Source organism: Ambystoma mexicanum, chromosome 4p (genome assembly GCF_040938575.1).
Source record: "Ambystoma mexicanum isolate Mex_15411 chromosome 4p, UKY_AmexF1_1, whole genome shotgun sequence".
Lineage (NCBI taxonomy): Eukaryota > Metazoa > Chordata > Amphibia > Caudata > Ambystomatidae > Ambystoma > Ambystoma mexicanum.
This window is the reverse complement of record NC_090927.1, coordinates 1,141,062,731-1,141,088,501: the sequence shown is the minus strand read 5'-3', so window position 1 is coordinate 1,141,088,501 and position 25,771 is coordinate 1,141,062,731. Positions and strand designations below refer to the sequence as shown.

At 45.1% G+C, this 25,771-nt stretch overlaps 1 protein-coding gene across 8 annotated transcripts in view; it reads left to right on the top strand.

The window, feature by feature from the left end:
* Positions 1-25,771, top strand: part of UTRN (utrophin) — a 2,010,688-nt gene that overhangs the window by 1,689,735 nt on the left and 295,182 nt on the right. For all 8 annotated transcript variants that reach the window (XM_069606729.1, XM_069606726.1, XM_069606725.1 and 5 more), the window contains one exon: positions 7,348-7,409. In XM_069606729.1, coding sequence (XP_069462830.1) covers positions 7,348-7,409 — 62 coding nt within the window. The remainder of the gene's footprint in view (positions 1-7,347; positions 7,410-25,771) is intronic.

Here is a 25,771-nt window from a genome sequence, read left to right as displayed (position 1 = left end):
GACATGGCTCTACTCCTGCAAAACCCTCCAGGAAGTCTTGCGGTTCTTCGTCCGCTCCCCGTTCGCATAAGCTCCCAGACAGGGTTCAGATCTCTTGCGCTGGAGATCCCTTACACCTGATGTCTACTTCGGCTGGATTCGACAAATGGTCAAGTCCTTTGTCAACCTTTATACTATGTTTCAAGCATAGCTCTTCCGTTTCCCAGGTGTGATCGTCGTTCCGCTCGGCCAACTAGTGAGTCCTAGATCTAGTGATAGTATTGCTATTGGCAAATCGCGCTTTGCCTCAATACGTTTTTTCACAGTCAATGTTTAGATAACTGAAAAATCTTGACAAATCTTCACCCGTTAGTGATTTATTCTCAAAAAAGTCAGCCGACACATGTTTCGACCTAATTTGTCCTCAAGGCCTGTATCTGGATTTCATGATATGTTGGTCCCAAATGTGGCGTGCCGTTTGAGTGAAGGTAATCTTTAAGGAGTGTAACTACACCAGGTCTGAGGGAGCCCCTGGTGCAGTCTTCACCAATCAGGGTGAAGGCTGGGCCAGGGCTTGCAGAAGGAGAATGAAGCTCGTGTTAGGGGTTGGAGCTTACTGTGACAAATAGCACGTGTCACATGGCACGCTCAGCTCCAACCCCTTCTCCTCTGGCTTCCTCATGGCTCGTATGCAGGAAGCTCTTCCAGCCTCCTGGTCCCTGTTTCTGAGCAGCATAGAGGAACTCGGGGTGGCCTAGAGTGACGGACCAAAGCTGGAAAAATAGTTAAGAAGGCTTTTAAAAAGAAATTGTGATGTGTATTTTGCATGTATGAAGTGTGTCTCAGATGCATGTATGTGCTATGGATCAGGTGAGTGAATGAGATGACATGTGATGGTTTATGTGTTTGAATGTGTTGGGTGGGTGTGTGCCTGTGTAGATAACGAAGGGAGAGTGGATGTACGAGAAGGTTTATGAGTGATGGGTGAATAAGTATGAATGTGGTAGTGTGTTTCAATGTTCTGGATTGGTACATGTCTGTTTGGAGAATGCAGTGTGAGTGGACATGGAAGAAGGTGTATGGGTCAGTGAGTGCTGGGGTGAATGAGAAAGGAATGTGATAGTGTGTTTGAATGTTCTTGGCGGGTGGGTTCCTGTGTGGAGAATGCAGTGGACGTGAGAAGGTTATGGGTGGGTGAATGGTGTGGGGGGGTGTGTGTGTGTGTCAATGTTCTGAGTGGGTAGGTGCCAGTGTTTGTGTATGTGAGAGAAGGTATATGGGTGAGTGACTGGTGGGTGAATCGGGTATGAACGTGATTGTGTGTGTATATTCTGGGTGGGTAGGTGGATGCATGCCTGTGGGGTGAATGCAGTGTGAATTAATATGAGATGAGATGTATGGGTGGGTGAAAGTGTGTGCTTGAGAGAGGCATACCCTGTGAGACTTTGGATCACTGGAGCATTTTTTGACATCAGTTATTGACTTTGCACATTTTACTGGTATTTACAGACGAAGCCAAGTTCATGTGTCATTATCTGGCTAGATTGGTACAGCCAGTCTAGCCTTTGCTTACTGTGGCATGACATTTATTACTCGTCTCTTTGATAAAGCAAGCATGATAAGTAGTATGACCTCGCTAGGCTGACATTTTGGTGTAGCGGCCTGTATATTTCTTACTGTAGCATGATGTTTTATTAACTGAGCATCTATGTTGAAGCAAGGATACATGTTCTTATGGGTCTGAACTGGCTTACATTTCAACCAGTTTTGACATGTTTTCTTATTGTGACACGTCTCTTTTAATGGGCAAACCGACAGAAGTATTTTCTTACATACCAGTACTGACATATATTGGCAGGGCCAGCTTTGTGCCAAGTGCCAGTAATGATTAGGGGTGTACCGAACTTCGGCTTCTAGTAAGTATTCGTCCGAATTCCGGCTGAAAAAAAGCTATTCGGCTCTGGTCAAATAGTTTCTAGCTATTCGGCTCGTGCCGAATACTTTGACATTCTCATTTGCATACAATGCAACATGAACTCAGAAAAGCAAATATAGACTTCAGCTTACAAAACTGAAATAGAATTTGACCAGACAAATTGCTATTCCACAGCTGAAAAATACCTTTTATATTGTAATCTGCTCTTTAGGGCATATTTTGTACAGATTGTTAGACAAAAAAAGTGCTCATCTGTTATACTTAGCCTGCAACAATACAGGAACATCTTTTCTTTTGGCAAATGATTATATGCAATGTGCACTTTTTTCAGGTGGAAAAAACAAACAAAGAAATGTGCATAGATACTTTCAGTTCCTGTCATGTCACTTCCCATTGCGTACGTCATAGTCCCCCCTTTTCTTTTTTTAAGGACTTGAGTCCTGAGTTTAACATTATCTGATATTTTAACAGGATATTTTAAGTTGCATATGTTTGTGTGTTGACGAGAAAGAGTGGCTAGGATAAGTGACAAGAGAGCAGCATTTGTCTGGGAGGGGGGTGAATAGTTGTGAGATGGAGTTCAAACATTTCAGGTTTCCTCTTGACTTGTGCCCTGCATGAGCCAACATGAACCATTTTATACATTTCTATGTGAGCTGCAAAGAAGTTTTGACTTTGCAACTGGATAGAGAATTCAATGCATCTGATTCACAAAGGCAGTCCATTTGCATTAGTGAAGACTCCTACTTTAACTGGCACTGAATATCAACCATCTTCTGTACATTTGGTCCTATCATTTTGGTTAAATCTGCTTTATTTCTGGCTTTTATACTTTAAATAAAGATGCTACATTAATTACAATGAAAATAAATAAAAGTATAGAATGCATTTAAAATGGTGCTTTATTTGTGTTTTTAATAAGTGTGTTTTTGAAGTTTGGAAAATGATTTATTAAATAAAGCAACTATTCGGCTTCATATTGGACTTCGGCCGAATAGTTGATAAACTATTCTGTATTCAGCCGAATACTAAATATGCTATTCGGTACAGCCATAGTAATGATACCATACAAAACATCTCAAAGCAAATGCGAGTATGTTCTTATATGGGAATACTAGCATATGTTGGTGGAGGCAGCATGGAAATGTATGGGCACAGCCAGCATTAACATGTTTTTTTTTATGCTGGCATATATTGAAGGGACCGGCATGTCACTTTTAGTGACTTGCATCTATTTGACTTTTTTCCATGAGATACCCTACAAAACCGATTTTCGTACACTTCGACCACTGCATAAAATGTATGGTTGAGTGCTGAATGCACCCTTGCCTCCTTCACATACTTTTAATGTAGGGGAGGCAGATAGTTGCACAAGGTTGCAAAGATCCCCTGAAATATGTTGATGGGGTGTAAGATAGAAGACAAAAAGAAAATTGTCCCAGGTAGGTTTTTCTGGGATGGGGGCCAATTAAAAAATAATACATTGTCACACTTTCCCTTTGGGTTTAGTTGCGAAAAAGGTATCATCTACACTCTGTCTGAACTAAAGTTTTTGCTGATTTTCTATTGTTTATTTTATGCTATATGTTCATTGTGGTTCACTGACCATGGCCACTGCCCATGTTGCCCACATTCTTAAAGACTGAGCATGCCCACTAGTAACTAACCATATCCCACCAGCCATGGTCCTGCCCAACTTACCCCAATTCATAGAAAAAGGATGCAGCCAAAGTAGAATGTTTGGAATAAAGGTGATGTTCGAGAATACAGTCTGCTGGGGTGGTGATTCTTGTAGAAAGGATTGAAGGACTTTTGGCCTTTGTCAGATGTGCCTTGATAGAGGCCTGGGACATCAAGACGCTGTGACTGGCTGTACTTTGTATGTGGGTAGTGCTTTGGAGGCATTTGCCTGCTGGACGGGACCAGATGCAACTCCTTGGAGCAATGTTAATGTTAAAGGATATTTGTACTGCACACTATCACCACCGGAGTGGTCCCTTGGCACATCTGAAAAGGAAAGGGTGTGGGGGGTGATTTAGTGGGAACGAGCGGGGTAAGTGAAAGACAGCAGTGATGTGCTGTTGGCAGCTTCAGTTCTGTTAACACTGTTTGCTGAGCTTGGGGGGGCTTTCCGGTCGGTAGCCGTTGTGCTGTTGTGCAAAGTTATGTGTGGTTTGTTTCGTTGTTGCAGTGTAGTGAAGTTTATGCAGTTTGTTGTGCTTTAGGGTTGTGGTTATGTTTGGTTAGAGTTTGAGAGGTGTATGCAGAGGGGTGAAATTTGAAGTGGGTTGCTTATTGGCCTCGCTATGTAAATATGATATGTGCTAAACGTCCATGTTCTTTCTAGATGTGGCGCGTGAATATCTCTGCATTTCTATCTGGATCTGGCACTGCCTAATATTCACAATTCTGTCTATATATGGCGCATGCCAATATACACAATTTTATCCAAATGTGGGACTGGCCCACCTTCAAAATCCTGTCTAGAAGCGAAGCAAGCTGGCATTCACAATTCTATCTAAATGTGGCAATGGCTAATATTAGCTATTCTATCTAAATGTGGTACTTGCTAACATTCACAATCCTATCTAGATGCAACGCAGACTAATGTTCACAATTCTATCCAAGTGTGGCACTTGCTAACAAAGGCGGGCGGCCACCAGGAAAGATGCCCTTTTAAGCTCCCACCCCAAATGATGCGAAAGTTCAGAGAGCTTTGGACTTCCATAATGTTAAACAAGTACTATGTGACTGCCAGTCAGCAGCTGCCGCTACTGTGCTGCGGCTACTCCCCCCCCCCCCTGGCAATCGTGCCCCACACCCTGGGAAATGTTGCCCTCAAGGAACTGGGGAATTGGGCCCCCGGCAGCTGCCCGTTCGTCCTGGTCAAGAAACAGGCCTGTTTATTATATATGTAGTCACTTACACCATAGCAGGTTCTGTGTAGTACCTGCACAGCAGTTACTGAGTCTGCGAGCATTCCAGAGCCTGAACCGTATCGTAAATGAGCTTCGGAGAAGCTACTGTGTCTACGATACCAACAACGGGCTGCCCTGTGTAATTTCCAAACCAAATGTTTAGAAAGTCACGTACTTACAATGTTTAATTTCAACATGTACTACAATACAACGAATTACAGCTTCAACGTGCATTTCCTGACTGGAAAATGGCTCCTCTTAACAATATAGCAAAGGGGTGAGAACTTCTAAGTTAATGGATGCTAAATGAAATGCATATAAAATTCACCACAAGAGCTGGATCGTGCACCTGCTGCTGACTGGAATCAGCAATGCTGGACTGGATGTTACCTTTGCTCTGATTATTATTTTATTGCACTAAGAATGTTACCTTTGTGTTCTGCTGTGTGATTATGTCTGGAACCTTTAGCTCGCCAAATGCAGTGGACTACAACTCTCATCAGCCATAGCTGATGTGATCCTGGGAGTTGTGGTCCAAAGCATCACTAGTTTTATAAGATGCGTGGCAGTTAGAATTCTTTTTATTTGCTGTATTTGATACTCAGCACATTTTGGGGGCTTACTTTGAACTATTTCCAGGAGATTTTCTATTTTGTTGGACAAAATCTTTTATAATTATTATAATTGGTTATTTATAACACGCTTAATACCCAGATGTTTCTAAGCGCGGATCCAGGGATTGAACCTGTGTTGCTACGCTTTGTCTTGCTTCCAAGGCAAGCGTGTTGCCCCTGAGCTATCCTCCCGAGAATCGGGATGCTTTGATGCCTTGAAAAAGTCAACCAAGGGACCACAGACAACTTTTAAGTGTATGTATTTATTGTATTCATTGCCACAATATGTACCCACAGAACATGCCTCTCTGCTGGGTGACCGCTACTTTGCTAGCTGGTGCAGTATACATGCATATTACGTTGCATACAAATGACAAGCATGGTCGCCACTTGGAGTGGTCGCCATTGGTTTATGGCTAACATAAATTAGCACAAGAGCTGAAACAAATAACCATTAGGTTATCATAGGCACATTAACAAGACATGATGATGTAAGCAATAGTTATTAATCATGATTTTACTTTGATCTTGGGTTGCTTATGAGGATGTTTGCATGGCAACAGAAATGTGTTGGGCCTGCAGTGCTTTCATTTTTCCATCACCTTTTGATGTTATCTGCATGACCCTTTCAGCTGTAGTTGATGCACCTTTGCAGAGCTCTCTTGGTCTCCTGATGTTTCGAGACTCTACTTCTCCATTTCTAGTTCAGGAGACTTTTATTTGGCCAGTCCCCCAATAATCATTATTGCATGTGAAAAGCAGTAAACCTTGCAGCGAGGCAGATAAGTAAATAAACCTGCACACATCGCAGGTCTGAATCTTGATGATCGCCTCCAGGATGGTATTTTATAGCGCAATTGGTACACCTAGTAAGCTGTGGCCTTAATCCCTTCCCCATCACTCTCCCCACCTCTTTTTCTTCGTTAATTCTTTTCACCACCTACTCCTCTCTCTATTTTCATCGCAAAAACAAGGCCCTTTTGCCATCACCCATTTTCTCCCCTCAACCTTTTTTTTTTACCCGTTTTACGCCCTCTTTCCCAATTAAAAGCCAACAATAACCCTGCAATCAGTTCTTTCTGAGTTTCTGGTGCTGCCAAACGTGCAGCACATCTCTCCATCCCTGGCTATTGTTGGGGAGGAGAGATGCGGCAGAGGCTCAGTGGAATGGCACGGAGCATCCTGCCCTACACTCGCTCCTCCCCACCCCTGGGCCAACGTATTTCCAGTACGTGCCTTTCGATAGGCCGACATTTGAGTAAGTTGCTCATTAGTCTGCAGGTGTGTATGAAAGGACACAGGACATCAATCCAGTGCTCCCTGCCTCCAAGTTCAGAGGAATCTCACAAAGTAGATTTGTAAGAAAGAACACACATTCTAAATCCTTTAGAAAACCTGGGGTGCTGGAGCAAGGACGCATAAGTGGGTCAATGTGTATGCACAGATTTGCTCAAAGCTAGAGCAATTTTATAAAGCTGGCAAATAGAATAAAAGTGACCGCTCTTTTTTTCACGGATAAGTAAATGTTGCACAGCAAACTATAAGGAAAGCAAGCAAGCACATTAAGTCTATTTGTTTCTAGTTGTCATTTCTGAATAAACGTATACGGTTATGTGCACTGTTTATTAATACTGTAGTTAAGATTGTAACACCTTTCATCCCAAGATGGCACACCTTTCCCACCATTAAAACTCAATATAATGTGGCAGCATACATGTGTTGGGTATTTTCAAATTGTTATTTATTTTTGTGGTCAAATACCAAATGTTAATTTGTTTTATCTGTTGCTGGATCGCAGCTTTAACGTTTCTTAAAAGAATACCGACTGGGGTGCGTGTGTTTTTGGCAATCATCATAGCTTGTCCTTTTTAACTCACACAAGACTGTCATTTTTTTACAGTCATCAGACACAGACAACCTGCTGGGATCATCCCAAGATGACCGAACTCTTCCAATCTCTGGGTAAGTTACCGTGCCTTTTTGCACCCTGGTACACGTGGCATTTGTGAAATCCACTCCTGCAGGGCTCAGTTGTGCACTTTTGCTTTTCTTTTAAAATGAGCATTTCCCAAAAATAGATGGAAGACGAGGCACAAAGAATACTGCCAGCATATTTATTTTTGCTCATGAATAAAATGCTCAATGAGTGAGTTGTATACTTTTGCCTTTTTTAAAAAAAAAAATATTTGTATCGTTTGTAGAATATATTTATGGGGCAACCGTTAATGCATGGAACTCCTTACCTCCCCTCAATAAAAAACGGCACAACAGTTTACCAAATTCGGACTAGCTCTGCCCTTGACAAATATCACACCACTAAAAGCCCTCAACCCTTTGAAATAGGTAAACGAAGAATCGGGCCGGTGTGTAGAAAGAATATATATTTATAAATCAATAGACAATATCAACATCGCACAAAAATCATCACAAGGCACACTACCTTACTCTGTGGCACAAAACGTTCCTTCAGACAAAACCTCAATATATATTTATAAATCAATAGACAATATCAACATCGCACAAAAATCATCACAAGGCACACTACCTTACTCTGTGGCACAAAACGTTCCTTCAAAACCTCAATAGCAACAAGTTGAACACAATGCACTTTTGGTAATACAGATTCACAAAATATCTAAGATGCAACAAAAGTACAGTTTTCAGTTCAGATCCCTAGTCTCCCCCCCCCCCTGTCAAATGTAAAGCAAAACGCAGGTCTAGAGAATACCTCAAATGATTGGGTCACTCACAAGAATACTCCCAATGTAGAGCTAGTCAAGGCCACACTCTAGAACAGCTCATGACCATTTTATTTGACAGTGTAATTGGGTAAGTGGCTTCACTTAAATACCTGTAGCGCGTTTCTGTGGGTAAAAAGACATTCGAAATGTGCAGCGCTCTTTATTTCTGGCCTCACTGCCCAGTCTTCATTTCTAGCTAGCAATGTACTTGAAAAACCACTATTTAACAAATACCTTTCTCAATATATTGAACCCTTTTCCTTTACCACCATGCAGTGGCAAATCTCCATTTTGGAGTCCCTTTCTCAATCTCAGTAGAGAGTGTGCTTTTATTTCCATTTGTTTAACCTGGGAGACACTTTTCTGCCCAGCACAAACCCAGAGGTTCAGTTATGATTTAGCACCCCCTCTGCTTTGTTACAGGGTTCCGGGATTGTTAAACCATTCATAATTTGTTTTTTTAAAATGCACCCCTGCCCTTTAGGGGAGTTAAAGGTTGGCAAAAAAATTAGTAGGTAATCCCCAATTACTTCGACTATAGCATTATTCACACTTTGAAAGATTTAGAAGATTTCAAATTTCCCCAAGATCCTCCCCAGTGTCCGTTGACTGTGTGGAAATGAGCTAAATTATTCATTAATAAGAAATGCTAGCGATCTACACTGGATGCCCAGCACTTTAATAAGGGGAAGTATCTCATGTACTTATTTTAAATCACTCGGGGTCTATGCTCAAGGAAATGTCACAGGCCTCGTGGTTCATTGCATGGGAAGCAATGGGGCCTGGTTATGGATGGTACTCCAAAAGCCCTTCTCCACTAGTCATGGATGGCACCCAGCCTCAGCCTCTCTCCGGGTTCCCTCCAGATGTTAGTCCACCTTTCCCCTTGTCTCATCCAGCTCCTTCTGTCTCCCTTTCAATTTTGGTTCTTATAGAGCAGTTTCTTCTTTTCCCACTGTGCATCTACTTTTAATACCTCCTAGTCACACACCTGAAATATCTAAATTATAAGATGCCAGCTCATTGGTTGATACTCCTGCTTAGCCATCTACTGTTTTTCCTCCTACACACGCCCTTTTCTTCTAATTGGACTTGAGGTGCCTAGGCTTCATCTTTGGGAGTTCTTGCTCCACCCATCTGAAATGACATTTCTGACCAACTCTGATATGAATTTAAACATTTTCAATATAACACTTTTCCTCAATTTACATATCAGTCTCACAGACTATATATTTCTGAATTGGTCTGATCATTCCGGTTGCAAGCACTGTCTCATATCAGCACTTGGTTGCAGGTGATTTATATATAGAAAATTAAAAAGGATGTCAGGGTGCCCCTCTCCGAGAAAGAACACAGCATGATAACCTGTTACATGGGAACGTACCCACTCAGGGTCCACAGCCACATGTTTTAGCTCAGTAGCCTACACAAAGGAGGAATACCATTTGCATATCAGTCTTTGTCCTGCCCACTTGAGCAGTTCAGCACCGAAATGCTATGGCAATCCTGCTTTTCACAATAGTATAAACAGCAACCCCAGACACTTGTTTTGGCCTAGTCGGGCCTCCTGAGTGAGGTGGAGCTGTACCTCTCTGATCACACTGAGCAAGGGGTCCACGTCTGGATAACCCTAGGTAACATAAGGTGACCAACCCCAAGTTCCTTTGACATTGCAAAGGAGGTCAGGGTGCCCCTCTGCGAGAGAGAACACTACATGATGGCCTGTTCCATGGGAATGTACCCACTCTGGGTCCACAGCCACATGTTTTAGGTCACTGTACCTTTCACAAAGGAAGAATATCCATTTGAATATCTGCCTTTTGTCCCGCTCAATTGAGCAGTCCCGCACCGAGATGCTATGTCAATCCTCCTTTCAACAAGAGTACCAATAAGAGTACCAACAGCAACACGTGTTATCATGCTTTGTTCTTTCTTGCAGAGGGGCGCCCTGACCTCTTTTTGATAGAGAAAATGAGTGTCATCATCACAAGATTTGATAGACAAGTATCTGATTCCATAAACTACCATATTCCGCAATCTCCTATCAGTAACTTATTCTGGGAAGCCCAATCTGATGGTACAACTCCCCTGAAAATGAAACATTGGTAACCAGAGTTCCCAATGTTTCATTTTCAGAGGAGTTGTACCATCAGATTGGGCTTTTCATAAGATATTCAGGAATATTTTAACAATTCTGTAGGTTCATGGTTCTCAAGTTAATGAACAAAATATGATTCTCCATATAATCCTACGAGAATCTCTAATTATATACACATTATGAGTTCAATACACAGCCCATTTCATTTTCTCAAAGCTTAGAGGCAGTCCGGGACATCTGGATTTCTTTTGACTTGGCCTGCAATAAATCACGTAACTAGAACTGATTGACCATCTGTGTTCTTATCTTCCTTGAGCAGAGGAGGTAACTCCGCCACTGACTCATGTGCCATTCTCCTGTAACATGTCAACTGTCATCAGACCCTGGGCTTCACCACAAAACAGAATTTATTTTGGTATATTATTCAAAGTTCACATCCATTAGCTGGGTCTTTGTTTAGTGTTGGTCAATTCACCTGGGCACAAGCTCCACCCTCTTCCTGGCTCTGTGAGCTTCCAATAGATTTCCAGATACAGGGAGAAGACAGTGCTTGCCCTTTGCATTTTATAGGGGAATGTCTGTAGGCTTAGACACCAGTTTTCAGGGTTCTGATGAACAGAAATGAGTGCTTTTAAATTCTGCATTTTCAATCTCCTACATCACACACAATACATTTTCCTCCATCTTCATTCTCACAGCTTTATTTTAAAACAGTTTGACAAGCCACCACTTTCCTTAATGTGTGCTTTTGGATTTACTTCAGCAGTGGAGTTTCATCTGTATTCATTTCCCGCCACACTGCAAAATGCACATGTTTCCCCCATGGCAGCTCTCTGTTTTACAAAAGGAAGGGGGGGGACACAGACTGCCTCCTGCTCCTGCATCTCAAGTGATTTTCAATTATCACAACCAAATGTACACCCTGAAGTTTTCAAAACATGTCAACTTCTTATTGACCAGACCTTAATTGAAAACGATTTTGAGAACAGGACACCATGTTTTCACAAACCCATTGTTTTTTCTTTATATAAAAAAATATATAAAAATATGTCACACACAATACAGTTATATTGAACGTGTTTCTAAACATATACATTACATTACAGCTGCTTCTGAGTATGCAGGGTTTATGGGATTACTATATATTACGTTGCCACGATTTTCTTTTAGTTACAAATTTGCATTTCTTTTAGGGCTATTCCTTTCTTTAAAGGTGTTTTCTCACACCCTGCCTTAAACTTCCACTTCTCAAGCATGGGGTCTTGCATGGATTCACATGCTCATGAATATTCCCCGTCAGGCTGGCAATCCTCTGTAAAAGTAAAGCAGTTTAGCTTGTAAGTGATTTCAATCCGGCACTTCACTTAAGTCAACGCCTAGCATGTAATGCACAACTGAAATCCTTATTTATTTTGTGTCTAAAAGTTCTTTTATTCTGAACGGTGTACCACTCATATCACGCCCTTCTCTTGGAAACCCCCCCCCCCCCCCCGGTCACACTGAACCAGGAATCGGGCTGGTTTGCAAAGTTAAAATATTTATGTCGTTAGAATATAATCACACTATGTTTACTGGGTATACAATAATCACCAATGGGGTGATGTAGCACTAAGCAATCTCTTTAATCGTAAGGAGTAATACTGAGCAAAACAATTCAGCACAGAAATAATACTTTTGTGTATGTGTTCAAATCAAATAGCAATGTGGTTACTATTTCCCCCTGCACACCCCTCAAACCGCCCAACAGGCAATGTAAAGAGATAGGAGGAGAGAGAACAGGTTTCAGGAATGCAGAATTCAAACAAAATGTCAATCCCAATTTCCCCCCAGCAAACACAAGAGAGAAACAGAATTGATGGGCAAGCTGTCAAAATGGTTTAAAGTTATCTTGACAATGGAATGGGTAAAACACTAAATATGGGTTAAATTGCTGAAATTGTTTAAATTCTTATGGGAGCCGCTTTAGATAGTTGCAGACAAACACTAACAAAGATTTGATACTAATAAGCAATGTGAAAACTTAAAACTGAGGTCGGGTGCAAACAAAAAGCTGTTTTACAAGTGTCAAAAATTTCTTAAAACAAAATTTGCTGCAAATTGGTCCGCGTGCAGTAATCGCGATTGCGGGAGAACTATATGGATTTGGAATGCGGTTTTTGGTTCTATGGAAAGCTGAGGACGTTAGCTACAAGCATAAACATTGAATGAGTTATGGACGTTTTAGTGGAGGTCGTTTTTTTCTGAGATAGGCGCAAGAATGGAAAAACAGGGATGCACTTTTAAAAAGACAAATGGGATTTCTTATACTAGATTATGACTATAGAAAAAGAGAATGCCACACATGAATCTCCACAGTCTTGGCCGCAGACCCTTCACGTGGTGGATACTCGCTTTCTTTCTGGGATTCAATTTATTTATTCACAACACTAATGATTTATGATTTTAGAAAACAATTTAGAGAAACTTAGAGCAAGAAAACGCTCTGACAATTTAAAAATACTCCTAACACTACCAGTTCTGAATACAAGAGAGGATGGGTTTAATACAGGGATTCCTATGGACAGTACATATGCTAGTGACACAGTTCTATCTATAGATACTCACTATATGGGTTTCAAACGGAACCGTCAGGGATTCTGGTCAGGGTTTCTGGTTCAGGGACCGACTGCTGGGCACACCAGATTGGACTGGGTCTGCAATGGTTCTGGTCACAGCTCGGCACAGGACTGGATCGGGTCTGCAATGGTTCTCTGGTCACAGCACAGCACAACGGATTGGATCTTTTGGTTCTGATGAGAATTAGTTTAGCAGGAAAGCAGTTGTAGCACAGCTGTCTGTTTCTTTTGTTCCCCTTAGGTTTTATGGGATTCTTTCTGGTTCTGGAAATTAAGGCCTAGTTGAAAATGGTTCAAATAATGGAATGGGCCTTTCTGCTTGCCAAGTTTCTGGAGTCAGGAGCAAGGAGATGGTTCTCTCGCAGGGTGCTCCGCCAGCAATTGGTTAGTGTGTGGATCTGTGTGTCTCTCTAAGTCCTCAGCTGTCTCTATTTATGCCTATGATAAAGGGGGTGTGTGCTGGTTTATCCTAAGCGCACCCCTTAGGCAGGTGATTGGCTGGAGTCTCTTCTCGCCCTTGATTGGAGAAGAAAACAGGTTGTCACCATAATGATGTGGGTTTATGAGTCAGAGAATCCTCCCCTTGTCCCTTTGAACACAAAATCTACTTTTGGTGCAATACATATTTACATGTGTGCAATCTTTATAACAATAACATATATAGATTACATATTTTGTGTAGCAGATACTCCTCCAAACCTCATCGCTGTAGGAACTTGTGTCTGCTTTTGACAGATTTTCACCCTTTTTGCCCGGAACACAATATCCAGTTTATCAGAAAATTTGTACAAATGTGCGCGTTGAACATGGGCATAAGGGTATAACGTTTCATTCTTCTGGCATAAATACATTGGGTGTAAAACCACCTTTTCCACCATTTCCTTCTAGAACATGTCACACGGTTTTGCTGCCTCTTAAAATGTACAGTCAGAATTTAGATACACAAATATGTGATTTTTGTAATTTAAACTATTTTAAGTGTTAAGTTATATGTATTTAAACAAAATGTTTCTTTGTGAATGTCCAGCCCCAAATGGCTGTTTGTCTCTGCTTCCTTCTGGCTTTCTGCAGTTCAGAAGCAGTCTCCTCACATTTCCTCCAGAGGCAAAGGCCATTTTACGAGTCTTCACACTTAGCCTTCCTTTGACTGGAGGAAGTCCATTGTCTTCTTCCCCTGGCAGACCAAATTCTTTCCCCACCCTATAATCATCACCTAGGTGTGATATCCTGGTGGAGAGAGAGGCCTGGCCTCTGTGGGGGAAGCTGTTATACTGATTTAGTGGCTTTGAGTCAAGCTTCAATTCAAATGTCATTCTGTTACATTTTTTTTTCTTGGTTTAAAACACACTTGCAATTTCAAAACAAGCAGCTAGAACACTTATTCCAGCTTCTAAGCCATGGGATTAAACAGTTACAACCTAGGTTACTCTCAATAACGGGTCACTTAGCTTTCAGACATTAGATTTCATTTGTACAAGTTTAAATTCTATCATGCAATCTACTGACAGCTGTCATACAGGCGGCCACGGGTACTGCGCCCAGATTTTGACAGATTTCACAGGCAGGCACATTTTTGCTGTGAATGTTTTGATGACAAATTCCGCTTTTCAGGACATTGTATGTTCATAATGATTTCTTGAACTAAGTTACTTGTAGCACTCAGCAAGAATATTGGATGTTCGATGGTGTTTTGTACCGGCATTCTGCATTTTCAGCAACCAAGAAAAAGATTTAAAAGCACAATGTTGGATTTCTTTCAGCAAAGCATCGCTTTTCCCGCGGTGTTCCATTTTTACTTGTTGTGAAGCCCAGTGAGATGTTTCAGGATTGAGATCTCCGTTCCACCACTGACAACATGCATGGTAGATTTGGCAGCCATCTTTTTGTGTTGTAAAGCGCGATTTCCATAGGTTTTGATGCGCACAGGGGTTTTGCAGCCATTTTGATAATTCTGGCACCACCGGAACACAGTGATGCCGCAGGTCAGAGCATAAGTGGGTTAATACATCCCACAAGCTTTAAGCTAAAAAACTGCTAATCTTCTCTTTTGCCTATCAGTGTCACTTTGGGACACACTGCCCCAGGCAATGACGCTCCATCTCTTGGGGCCATCTTCAGATTTTACAGTATGTGTCTAGTGTTGGGGGTCCTCGTGCTTTGCTCCTCGAAAATAGTTTGATTTTTGCTTCCATCTCTTCATCTTCAACCATCACACAGCGACTACCCGCAGCAGAGACCAGTTGTCGGCGAAGATATTCAATCCACCATTGGATCCTCTGTCCGTGGCGCCACAGGCCCAGACTTGGGCCTACACCCCGACCATGGCGGATGCCACAAAGAAAAGCTTCTTCGGGTCCTGTGAAAGCTGCGGCCTGAAGAATATCTTCGAGATCGGCACCTCAAGTGCATCTACTGTCTTCATCCCGACCACAACGCTAATGGATGCTCAATTTGTGAATCCTTTTTGTCGAAGACTTTGAAGAAACGCCACCAGATGTTAGTTGCATGGATCAAGAAAGGTAAGGCCTCTGATGCAGCCTCCGGGTTTAGTCTCGCCTCTTCTATGGACGGCAGGTCCACTGAGTGTACTCCCTCTGGTAAGAAGAGGTTGAGGTCCTTTTGGGATGCTTGCCTATGAAGAGCCAAAACAAGACAATCACACGCTCTGTCAATGGTTTCCGCAGCTGCGGGACCCAGTTCTGAGAAGGGTCAATCACCATTGCTGATTCCATCGACGGTTAGCCTACTGGCTTGTGGGTTATCTCCATCCATGAGGAAATCGCAGGCCTTGTCATCCACGCACAATTTGTCGAAGATGAGCAAGTCATCTAAAGGTCCCTATCCAGTTCCACCATCATCAAGGCCCTCATCGGCACACGCCTCGTCTATGACAAATTCATCCAAGACAGTTGCCCCATCGACGACTGGCCCGTCGACAACTCCATCTGCAAAGTCTGCCAAAACAAATCTTCCTTCGACGGCGGCTATGCCGAAAGATTCATCAACGACCATTACCTTTACCTCTGCAACAGTAACCACACCCAGGGTGTCTGTCCTCTAGGCCTCCGTCGGTGGCCCCAACGAAGATCCAAACAGTGAAGACTCCTATTGCTGCTCTGCAGGCCCCAGACAACGCCTCTTTCCCGAAGGGGTCTGATTTGGAGAGGGAGCTTTCCTCCAGCTCTGGACTTGGTGCCCAGGCCCACCAAGGCTGAACCACTCTTTACTCTAGCTCCCCTGGGTCTCTCAGAAAATGACCATCCATCTAAGTAGTTTTGAAGAACTGCCAGAGGATTTCTAATCAGATCAGGAATGGGGACAAGGGTAACACAACCTCATTTCTACCTGTACCTCATCAGGGTTCACCAACCCACAAACCTTCACAGGCCCGGTTCTTGATCCCTTGGTGCAGGTGCAGCAGGTGCATGTCCTTGGACGTATTAACCGCCCTACACACCATGCTGGCTGAAATTCAGCAGTGATTGCCTACTGCTCCTGTCCCGGTGCAGAGTCCTCCAAGGCCTCCTCAGCCAACAGCACCTCATAGGGCCCCGGCTACACCTCAGCCTTTTCCAGGGGGTCTGCAAGTTCAACTGACAAGGGCACCATGCGAGTGGTCAGCAATGTGAGGCAGACACCTTTTTGATGATTGTTCAAAATATGCCATTTTATTACATTATAAATGTTATTAAACACCTCACTATCCCTAGTCCGACGAGGATTTCCCTGCCTATCAAATCTTAAGGGAAACACTCTAACACAGGATGTCTGACCATCACACATAAAACATCAAATACACATCAACAATGATATTCACAGTTTCTCGATAACTTTTTAGTAACCTGGACAAACTCCACTTCCCCAGGATTCAATGTAATTTCAGCTCCAATGTTCAACAACAAAAGAAACCAGGAAATCCATGTATGCAATACAGTCTCCGTTCAGTTCTTGATGTCTTCAATGTCAAAATAAAGTTTTGTTAACCAAAGTTACAAAAACAGAAAAGCTTCTCCTCTAGGTAATAATATTTTCCACTTCCCCAAAATAGCATCAGTGTCTTGCCCCGTCACAATTCTTTGGCACAAGCTCCAGTTGTCTAAGAAGATTTACCAAAGTTCAACGGAAATACAACTTCTGTAAATGAAACACAGTTCTTGGTTAACATTTAGTATGTCTCTCTTTATAAGATTAGGAGTCACTGTAGATATCTTTGTTAGAATGACTTTGCAGCACTTCTACTTCCACTTCAACAACTTCAGTTGTGTAAGAGTTTACCATGAGGGCCTACTCCCTTTGCCTCGTAGTATTCCACGTTCATTTGTGCTACTGAAGTCTCAAATCTACTGACAACCAAATACATCACTGCACCTTCAGTCCTTTGTGGCTTCAAACAGGTTTTGGTTATGACCAGATTCACTGTCGGGTACTTCAACACTGTCAAGTAGACAAGGCACTCTTCCTCTCAACAGAGGGGGGGCACTCTTACTCTGAACTGAGGGGCAGCCTTTTTGTCTTTCGTGTCTGTCTCCAGCCAACAACAGCCTAGAATTGCCTTTGGAAGACACTACACTTTTTCGTACAAGCTTTGGCAATGTAGGTTGTATCAACTTCAAAGAATGTTTACCAAGTTTCCCTTCCCTCTGCCAACCGTTAGCCAAAATAATTACCCAGAAGCTTTGTTGACACTCTTGGCTTCAGGCAATGCTTGCATACTTGTATCTTGGGTAATGCTGATATTCTATTTGGCTCACATTACTGGTTAGACAATGTTCTGGCTTTGGGAAAGACTAGTTTCAGTCTGAATTGGGGAAATACCTTGTTCACGCTTGGCTTGGCTTTGGCAATGCTTGCTATCTCCAATTCTGAATAGCAATGTTTTAACACTTGGAACTCTAGAATCATAATTAGGCACACGCGACCACTTCTGCATGTGCTTTGCAAGGTTTTAATTTTATCAATTGCTTTTCGTAGCATTTGTATCTCACACGAGTGAAAGAGAATACCCATCATACGCGAGTGCTACAATTCATTTTCCTATGTTAAAGACTGAATGATAAACTTTGCATCACTTCTACACATACGCAAGTGATTATTTCACTGCCTACTGTTGCTGGCAGTGCTTGCGCAAAGAATCGAAACACCTGGTCTAACTCGCTGGCTTCTGTGTTCCTTTCCCCACGTGTTGCACAACTTCTACAGCTTCGGGCTTCACTTGGGACCCACACCCTTCCTTGGTGAAGGCGTCTGTGGTCCGGCTGACTCAATTAAGTAGTAATAGTATTTTTTCTATTTTTATCATTTTGTGTTTTTCGTTTTTGATTTTAGTCACATCAGTGTGTGCCTAATCAACCCAGCTAACCTCTCAATTGCTTACTTCGTAGTTCAAAACACTGATTTTCCCATTTGACTCCTGTAACCACCAGCTTCGCCATGGTTTCCATGGTTTCATTAATATAGTATTTTTTCTGTTTGTATTATATCATGCTTCCAGTTTTTTGATTTTAGGCACATCATAATGTGCCTAACCAGAATAGCATACCTAACAATTATCTTGCTCTTATTTGAGAGCTGTGATTCACCCAATATACACTATTCTTCGTGACCACTGGCCTCGCCATAGCGCCAGGCAATCACGTGTCACATAAAAAGAACTGTTGCCTCAGCAACGGCTGTGCACGCCAGTCGGAGACTCTGCTCGACTGCATACAGCAGCTTACTGACGATCCGAACTGCTGCTGGTAAGATTTTGATCCGCTTTGGATTATCTGTCTGATTACTATTTCACACACGGAATCATTTAGTATTTATGCTTTCATCCTACATTGCAGCAGTAGGATCGACGGCATTGGTACTATTTTTTTCAGCACTCGCTATGAACGACTTCCATGCTAGCCATACAGGTAATGGATGTCACATAAACCTTTTTTAGTCTCGTGATGAGAAACTGCACGCTTGACTCATTGTTTCTTTTTTTTCGGCTCATCATTCATGAATGTTCCAACGGAATGGTATGTGTTGTGTTTTAACTTGCATGACATGTCATATGTTTTTATGTTTTGTGGTTTTGCTTATTTCTATTGTATCATTTAATCACCATGATGAAATTAATGACTGTATCCTACTTACCTATAATGTAACAGACTTGTCCTGAAGAAGGAAATTGCTTTTCGAAATGCATTGGCACATTAAGTTTGATCTATTGACAAGCCATGGCAATTGCTTCCTCACTAAGAATTGATTAATGATAGCACTACTCTGAATTTTGTTTTGAATAAATAATTTGTGTAAAGCTACAACAGACTCTCTCTCCCTTTTTTTGAATACATGCATCACGTCGGATACATTATAGAATTTACTTTAATTTAAGAAAATTGTTTGCCCAGGTTGGGTCCATCGGAGAGCGGCTGTGTGATCCAGTATTGTTGCTTGATCTTCAGCTCTACTTGTTCAGGTTTTATGGCATATGCGACCAGAGCCACAGATCTTATGTGTGGTTCAGATAAATCTTAATAAAAATAAGCCATTACCTGTTTTGGCAACTGTAAAGGTTCTCCCTTTTGAAGGACAAATACTGTGTCTCATCGCATGGGATCTCCTCACCACCCTGGGCCTTGTCTCCTTCCTTGTGATCCTCTCACAGTACACCACCACCAAGGTCAGGATCAGGAAGCAACTGCCTTTCCCTGGCCACATGGAGGGAGACTTCAGGCAGGTGTTTAGTGAGGTATCCATAGGACTCATAACAACCGACAGCACTGCTACTCACACAGAGGTGTTTGATGACTACATTCCCACGGATGGGGAACCTCCAGATGTTGATGCACCCACTAGGGCCTCTCCCCCAGACTAGATTCTCTTTCTACTCTGTCATTTCAAAGGCTGCCAAACTCTTCAACTTGGTACCAGAAGAAAAGAGAAAGGAAGGTTTCCTTTTTGAATGGCAGGAGGCCTCCAAGGAGACCATCGTGTCGGCTCCTTTTTTGGATGACATATGGGAGGATGGCTTGGCCATCATAAAGCCTCCTAATACCACCAGAAGTGCAGGGATTGTGGGTCCAAGATGTTGGTCACGGAATCGCGCAACGCCTGCCTCGGGGAGGCCCATGACACGGATGACTGTGTCGACTGCCAGTCTCTCACGTCGAAAGCCTTGCGGGAGCGCAAGAAGAAGTTATCGGTAGGTAAGGTGTCCAAGCCCCGGAAGTCGAGGTCTGCGGGGCTTTCGACGGACGACTCGAGGGGCGACTCTCCGTGTCGTCGTCGGAAGTCCAGTGGGTCTCGGTCCCGGCCAAGCATGCGACACCGGAGGAATGGGCTGGTCCGTCCGCGCCTCTGAGTGGGGTCAGTCGTGATCAGCCGAGAGACGCCGCTCGCACGCCTTCGGGCTCGGGTGGTCATCACAATTCGCGGGAAAGGTCCCACTCGGACAAGGGGAATCGTTCTTGGAATGCCCTGTCTAGGTCCCGGTCCTCGACACGCTCGAGCCCGCGTGAACCTGTGAAGTCTTCGAGGAAGACATCGACGCCTGTGGCGCCAAGGTCGTCGACGGACTCTCTCGAGGCTCCGCCTCCGAGGAAGTCGTCGGTGCCCAGGATGTCGAGAGACACGCTCGGGGATCCGCCCCCGAGGCCTATGTCGACGCCGTCTATGCTGTTGGCGCCGTGTCTGTCGTCGACGCCGATTCACTCGACGTCGGCGCAGATTCATTTGACGCCCTTGACGCCTTTCGGGGCTGTGTCGACGGGGGTAGCCCGTGGCTCGGGGGGACCATCCAGGAAGGCTCTGGCCAAGGTTAAGCATGGCTTTGGTTCCAGTTCTGTGCCTTCTTACCGCCATCTGGAATTCATTTCGGAGGTGGATGAGGGCTCTGATGATGGCATGGTGCCTGACACAGTGCCTGACCAGATTCTCTTGGGCCATAGCCAGTTTGAGGACCTGAGGCAGTCCCTGCTTGATGCTAGTAGACTGGACACCTCTCCGGAGGTGGAGTTTTGTAGGCCTGAGACTGGCACTCATGCCGATTCTTCGTACCGGCGACTTATGTCACGGGTCACCGAGTACTTAGGTTGGTCTGCTCCCCCAGGGGAGTTTGTTCAGGATGACCTTACAGATATCCTCGACATTGGTCCACCAACTGACCCGGTACTGCCATTCCATATGGCTCTGCAAAGAAGGGTGGCAGCGGCTTGGACTGCTCCGGAGAGTCTCCCGACAGTGAGCAAGTCTTTGCTGCGAAAATACCGCCCAGCCAGTAGTGACCCCTGCTACTTGTCCAAGCACCCTACTCCGGAGAGTTTGGTGGTGCAGGCGGCTACGGCCCCGGCAAAGCAGGCGTCGTACCCTACCATCCCTCCTGATAGGGACGACAAGCGTTTTGAGGGCTGGGTGAAGAAAGTGTTTTCTGCAGGGGGTATGGCGATTCAGGCGGCCAACTCCATTTGTGCCTTGTCTCGTTTCACGCACACTCTGTGGAACTGTTTTTCCTTGGCGGCTGAACATATTCCCGAAGGGGATGAACGGGATGGTTTCCTTGCCATGGTTCAGGATGGCAAGGATGCTATGTGTGAGGCCGTTCAGTTGGGTTTGGGCATGGCAGATTGCGTCAGCTGGTCCATGGCGGCGAGCACCGTGATACGCAGGTTTGCATGGTTGCGGAAGTCGGGGTTTGCTCCTGATGTGCAGGCCCGGCTCCTCAACATGCCCTTTGGCGGGGAACATCTTTTTGGCAGCAAGGCTGACGAGAGCCTTGAGAGGTTGCAGACCTCCAAAGCTGCAGCGAAGTCGTTGGGCGCTGCAGTTCGACAACCTCCGCCTTTTCGTCCTAGGGGACAGCAATGGAGGGGAGGTTCCTTTCGTTATTACTCCTCCTTTGGTAAAGCGAGAGGAGCTGCCAGTCAAAGGGGCCACCGTAGGAATGCCAGAGGTGGAAAACAAGGTACTCAAGGTGCCAAGGCCGCTCGGGCTGTTGGCTCTTTGCCCTCAGGCACCGCTGCAGCCACTTCAGCTCAGTCATGAGGCCATGTCCTATGGTTCGCCGGTTGGGGGAAGGCTGGCGAAGCATCTTGCAGAGTGGCATGCCATTACTTCAGATGTGTGGGTTCTGGAGATCATAACGCACAGCTACTGTCTTCCTTTCCGGCAGAGGCCTCAAGACAATCCACCGGGGAATCTCTTTGAAGAGTCCAGATCTGCTCCTTGGCGCAGGAAATTCAATCCCTGCTGGAGAAAGGCGCCATAGAACTAGTGCCTGTAGCGGAGAGGAACAAGGAATGGTATACCCCTTATTTTTTGATTTCCAAGAAAGACAGGGGATTGAGACCCATCATGGACTTGTGCGGTTTGAACAAACTCCTCAGGAAGGACAAGTTCAAGAAGGTTACTCTTTCTCAAGTCCTCCAGGCCCTTCAACTTCAGGACTGGTTAGTGTCTCTCGACCTCAAGGACGCTTATTTTCATGTGCCTATCCCTCCAAAGAACAAGTAGTACCTGAGGTTTGCGGTTGGCGACTCGCACTCTGTTTCGGGTCCTGCCATTCAGCTTGACCTCCGCCCGAGGGTCTTCACCAAGCTCATGGTAGTGATGGCAGCGCACCTCAGGAAAGGGGGGGATTCACGTCTACCCCTACCAGGACGATTGATTGATCAGGGCGCGCTTTCCCGAGCAAGTCCTGGATCATCTGTCAGTCACCTGCCACTCCCCCCACAGGCTGGGCTTCTCCCTCAACTTAAAGAAGTCCCATTTGACACCAACTCAGAGGCTCCAGTACATCGGAGCAGTGCTCGACACATCCCTGGGGCAGTGTTTTCCTCCCCAGGTGAGGGCTCATCACATTCAGCAGATGGTGCACAAGTTTCAACTTGCCCAGACTCTCCCAGCGTTCGAGTTCTTGAGACTGCTCGGCCTCATGGCATCCTGCATTCTTCTGGTGCCAGAGGCCAGGTTGCGGATGAGATCTTTGCAATGGGCACTCAAGCTCCAGTGGTCTCAGTCCTCCGGCAGGATGTCGGACCCTGTTCAGGTGCCGTCTTCGGTCACCCAGGACCTTTTGTGGTGGGCCGACAAAGGCAATCTGATGAGGGGGGCTCCATTTGGGCTGCCCTGGCCGGAGGTGACGATCGTGACGGACGCATCCCTCACGGGATGGGGAGCTCATGCCAACGAGTTGACAGTCAGCGGTCGTTGGTCTCCGTCGGAGTCCAGACTCCATATCAATCTAATCTGTTGGAGCTGAGGGCCGTCAGGCTAGCCCTGAAGGCTTTTCTGCCAACTGTGCGAGGAAAGAATGTCCTGATCCTGACGGACAACACGGTGGCCATGCACTAACTCAACAAAAAGGGGGGGGGCAGGGTCACTTCCTCTGTGCAGGGAGGCGATGCAGCTCTGGTTCCGGGCAATCTAGTAGGAAGCTTCGATCTCGGCAGTTCATCTGGCAGGAGACAAAAACGAGACGGTGGACGCTCTGAGCAGGCAGAGCGCGATCTCACGAGTGGGAGTTGGCTCAGGAGATTCTCCTGGAGATCTTCGCCCTTTGGGGGACCCCTCAAGTGGATCTCTTCGCCTCCAGTGTCAATCATAAGTGCGAGAGGTTCTGCTTGCGGGAATTTCCTCCAAACGGAGCCTTAGGAGACGCGTTCGTGGTGGAGTGGTCCTTCCCACTGCTGTATGCGTTTCCTCCAGTCCCCGTCATCCTGCAAGTACTGCGGAGGTTACAGAGGTTCGGTTCCCGGATGATCCCCATTGCTCCGGCGTGGGCCCGGAGGACGTGGTACCCGGACCTTCTCGACTTGTCCATCTGCCCTCCACGTCGTCTTCCCTACCGAGACGATCTGCTCTCACGCGAGGGGGGTCAGGTTCTCCATCCAGAGGTCAGGTCCCTTAACCTTCACGCTTGATTACTGAAAGGTTGAGGTATAAGGATTGGGACCTCCCTGAAGACGTGATGGAGGTGTTGCTTTCGGCCAGAAGGCCCGCAACAAAGTCCCTGTACTGTTGCCGTTGGAGGAAGTTCTGCGACTGGTGCAGGGTTAAGAATGTGGATCCTTTAGCATGTGAAATTCCCATGGTTCTGTCTTTTTTGCTTTCTTTGGCCCATAGGGGCCTTCAAGTGGGTACCATTAAAGGTTACATGGCGGCGCTGTCTATATATAAGAGCTCGTCTGAAGAGTGTTCCTATTTTAAAATTCCTTTAATTTCTCAGTTTCTGAAAGGGCTCACTAATGTGTTCCGTCCGTCACCTTTCCAGGTGCCCGGTTGGGATTTGAACCTTGTTCTCAAGTTTCTGATGGGTGCTCCGTTTGATCCTTTGCATTCATGCCCTTTGAGACTGTTAACTCTGAAAACAGTGTTTTTAGTTGCGGTCACTTCCGCTCGCAGAGTGAGTAAGTTACAGGCACTTTCAGTTAAGCCACCCTTCACTGTGTTTCATAAGGACAGGGTTGTCCTTAGAGTTCGTCCTTCTTTTCTTCCGAAGGTGGTATCGGAATTTCATTTAGGCCAGAAGGGTGTTCTTCCGGCATTTTATCCTCCTCCACATCCTGGTAAGGAAGAGGAGAGGCTCCATAGACTTGATCCTAGGAGAGCGTTAACTTTTATATTTCACACATGTCCCGGGTCAGAGTGGACGATCAGCTCTTTATTGGTTACGCTGGAAAGCGTTTGGGACAGGCTGTGACGAAACAGACTTTGTCTCGCTGGATTATTTTGGCTATCTCTGAGTGTTACCGCTTGGCGGTAAGGACCCCCCGGTCTGCTTACGGGCCCATTCTACCAGGGGTATGGCTGCCTCTACTGCCCTGCAGAGGGGTGTTCCTATTCGCAACATCTGTGATGCAGCCACCTGGGCTTCGGTACATACTTTTGTACATCACTATTTCCTCGATTCTATCCGTGGGCAGGATCTGGCCTTTGGCAAGGCGGTCCTTTACTCCGCAATTTCATTGAGCATTCTAAATTTCTTGTTTCTAAATTATTTTCCCACCTCCTTGCATTGGTACTGCTTTGGGAGTCTGTCATAGATATGGAATACGTCGGAGGACCCAATCCCCTCGAAGAACAAGTTACTCTCTTACCTGGTAACGTTCTTTCAATGGGATGGTCCGACGACGTATTCCATATCGCTCCCTCCCTACCTTCCCCGCTACAGAATTTCTTATGCGATTGCAGCTTACGTTTATGCAAGGCTTTGTGTGTCAGACTGGCAGAAGAGTGGTGGCACACGTTCTGAGAAAAAACTACAACTGAGGCTACGGGCGTTGTGCATCCTACTTATCACATCGGATGACGTCGGCCGTCGGAGGAGGTCCACGAGGACGGCGCATCGACGCAGGACGCAGACGCCGACAATTTTCCGAAGCAACGCAGCTGTGGTGATTACTGTCATAGATATGGAATACGTCGTCGGATCATCCCATCAAAAGAAAGTTACCAGGTAAGGGAGTAACTTGTTCTTCTTTGGTGCCTGAGTCAACACAATCTGTGTCTGGCGACTCCCTTGAAGGAGAGGGTAAAGGCCATTCTAGGGAAGGTCCAACAGCTGTCAGCAGCATCCTTTGCAAGGCTTCAGGTGAGACTTCTTAAGGAATTTCTGGATGCCAGGCGCCAGCGATTCAGGCACATGGACTGACAAGATCGCCGTATTAGACTACAGTCACAACCGACGCCTCACTGGAAGGTTGGGTAGCCCACACAGGGCACTCTCACGCCAGAAGTCTTTGGCTTCCGTAAGAGAAAGAGTTACATATCGATGTTCTAGAACTGAGGGCAATCTTTTGTGCCTTCAATTCATTTCGGCCTCGGCTCCAGGGGAAGGTGATGTGGATCTTTAGAGAAAAGCACCACCACCATGTTTTACATCAAGAAACCGAGTAGGAC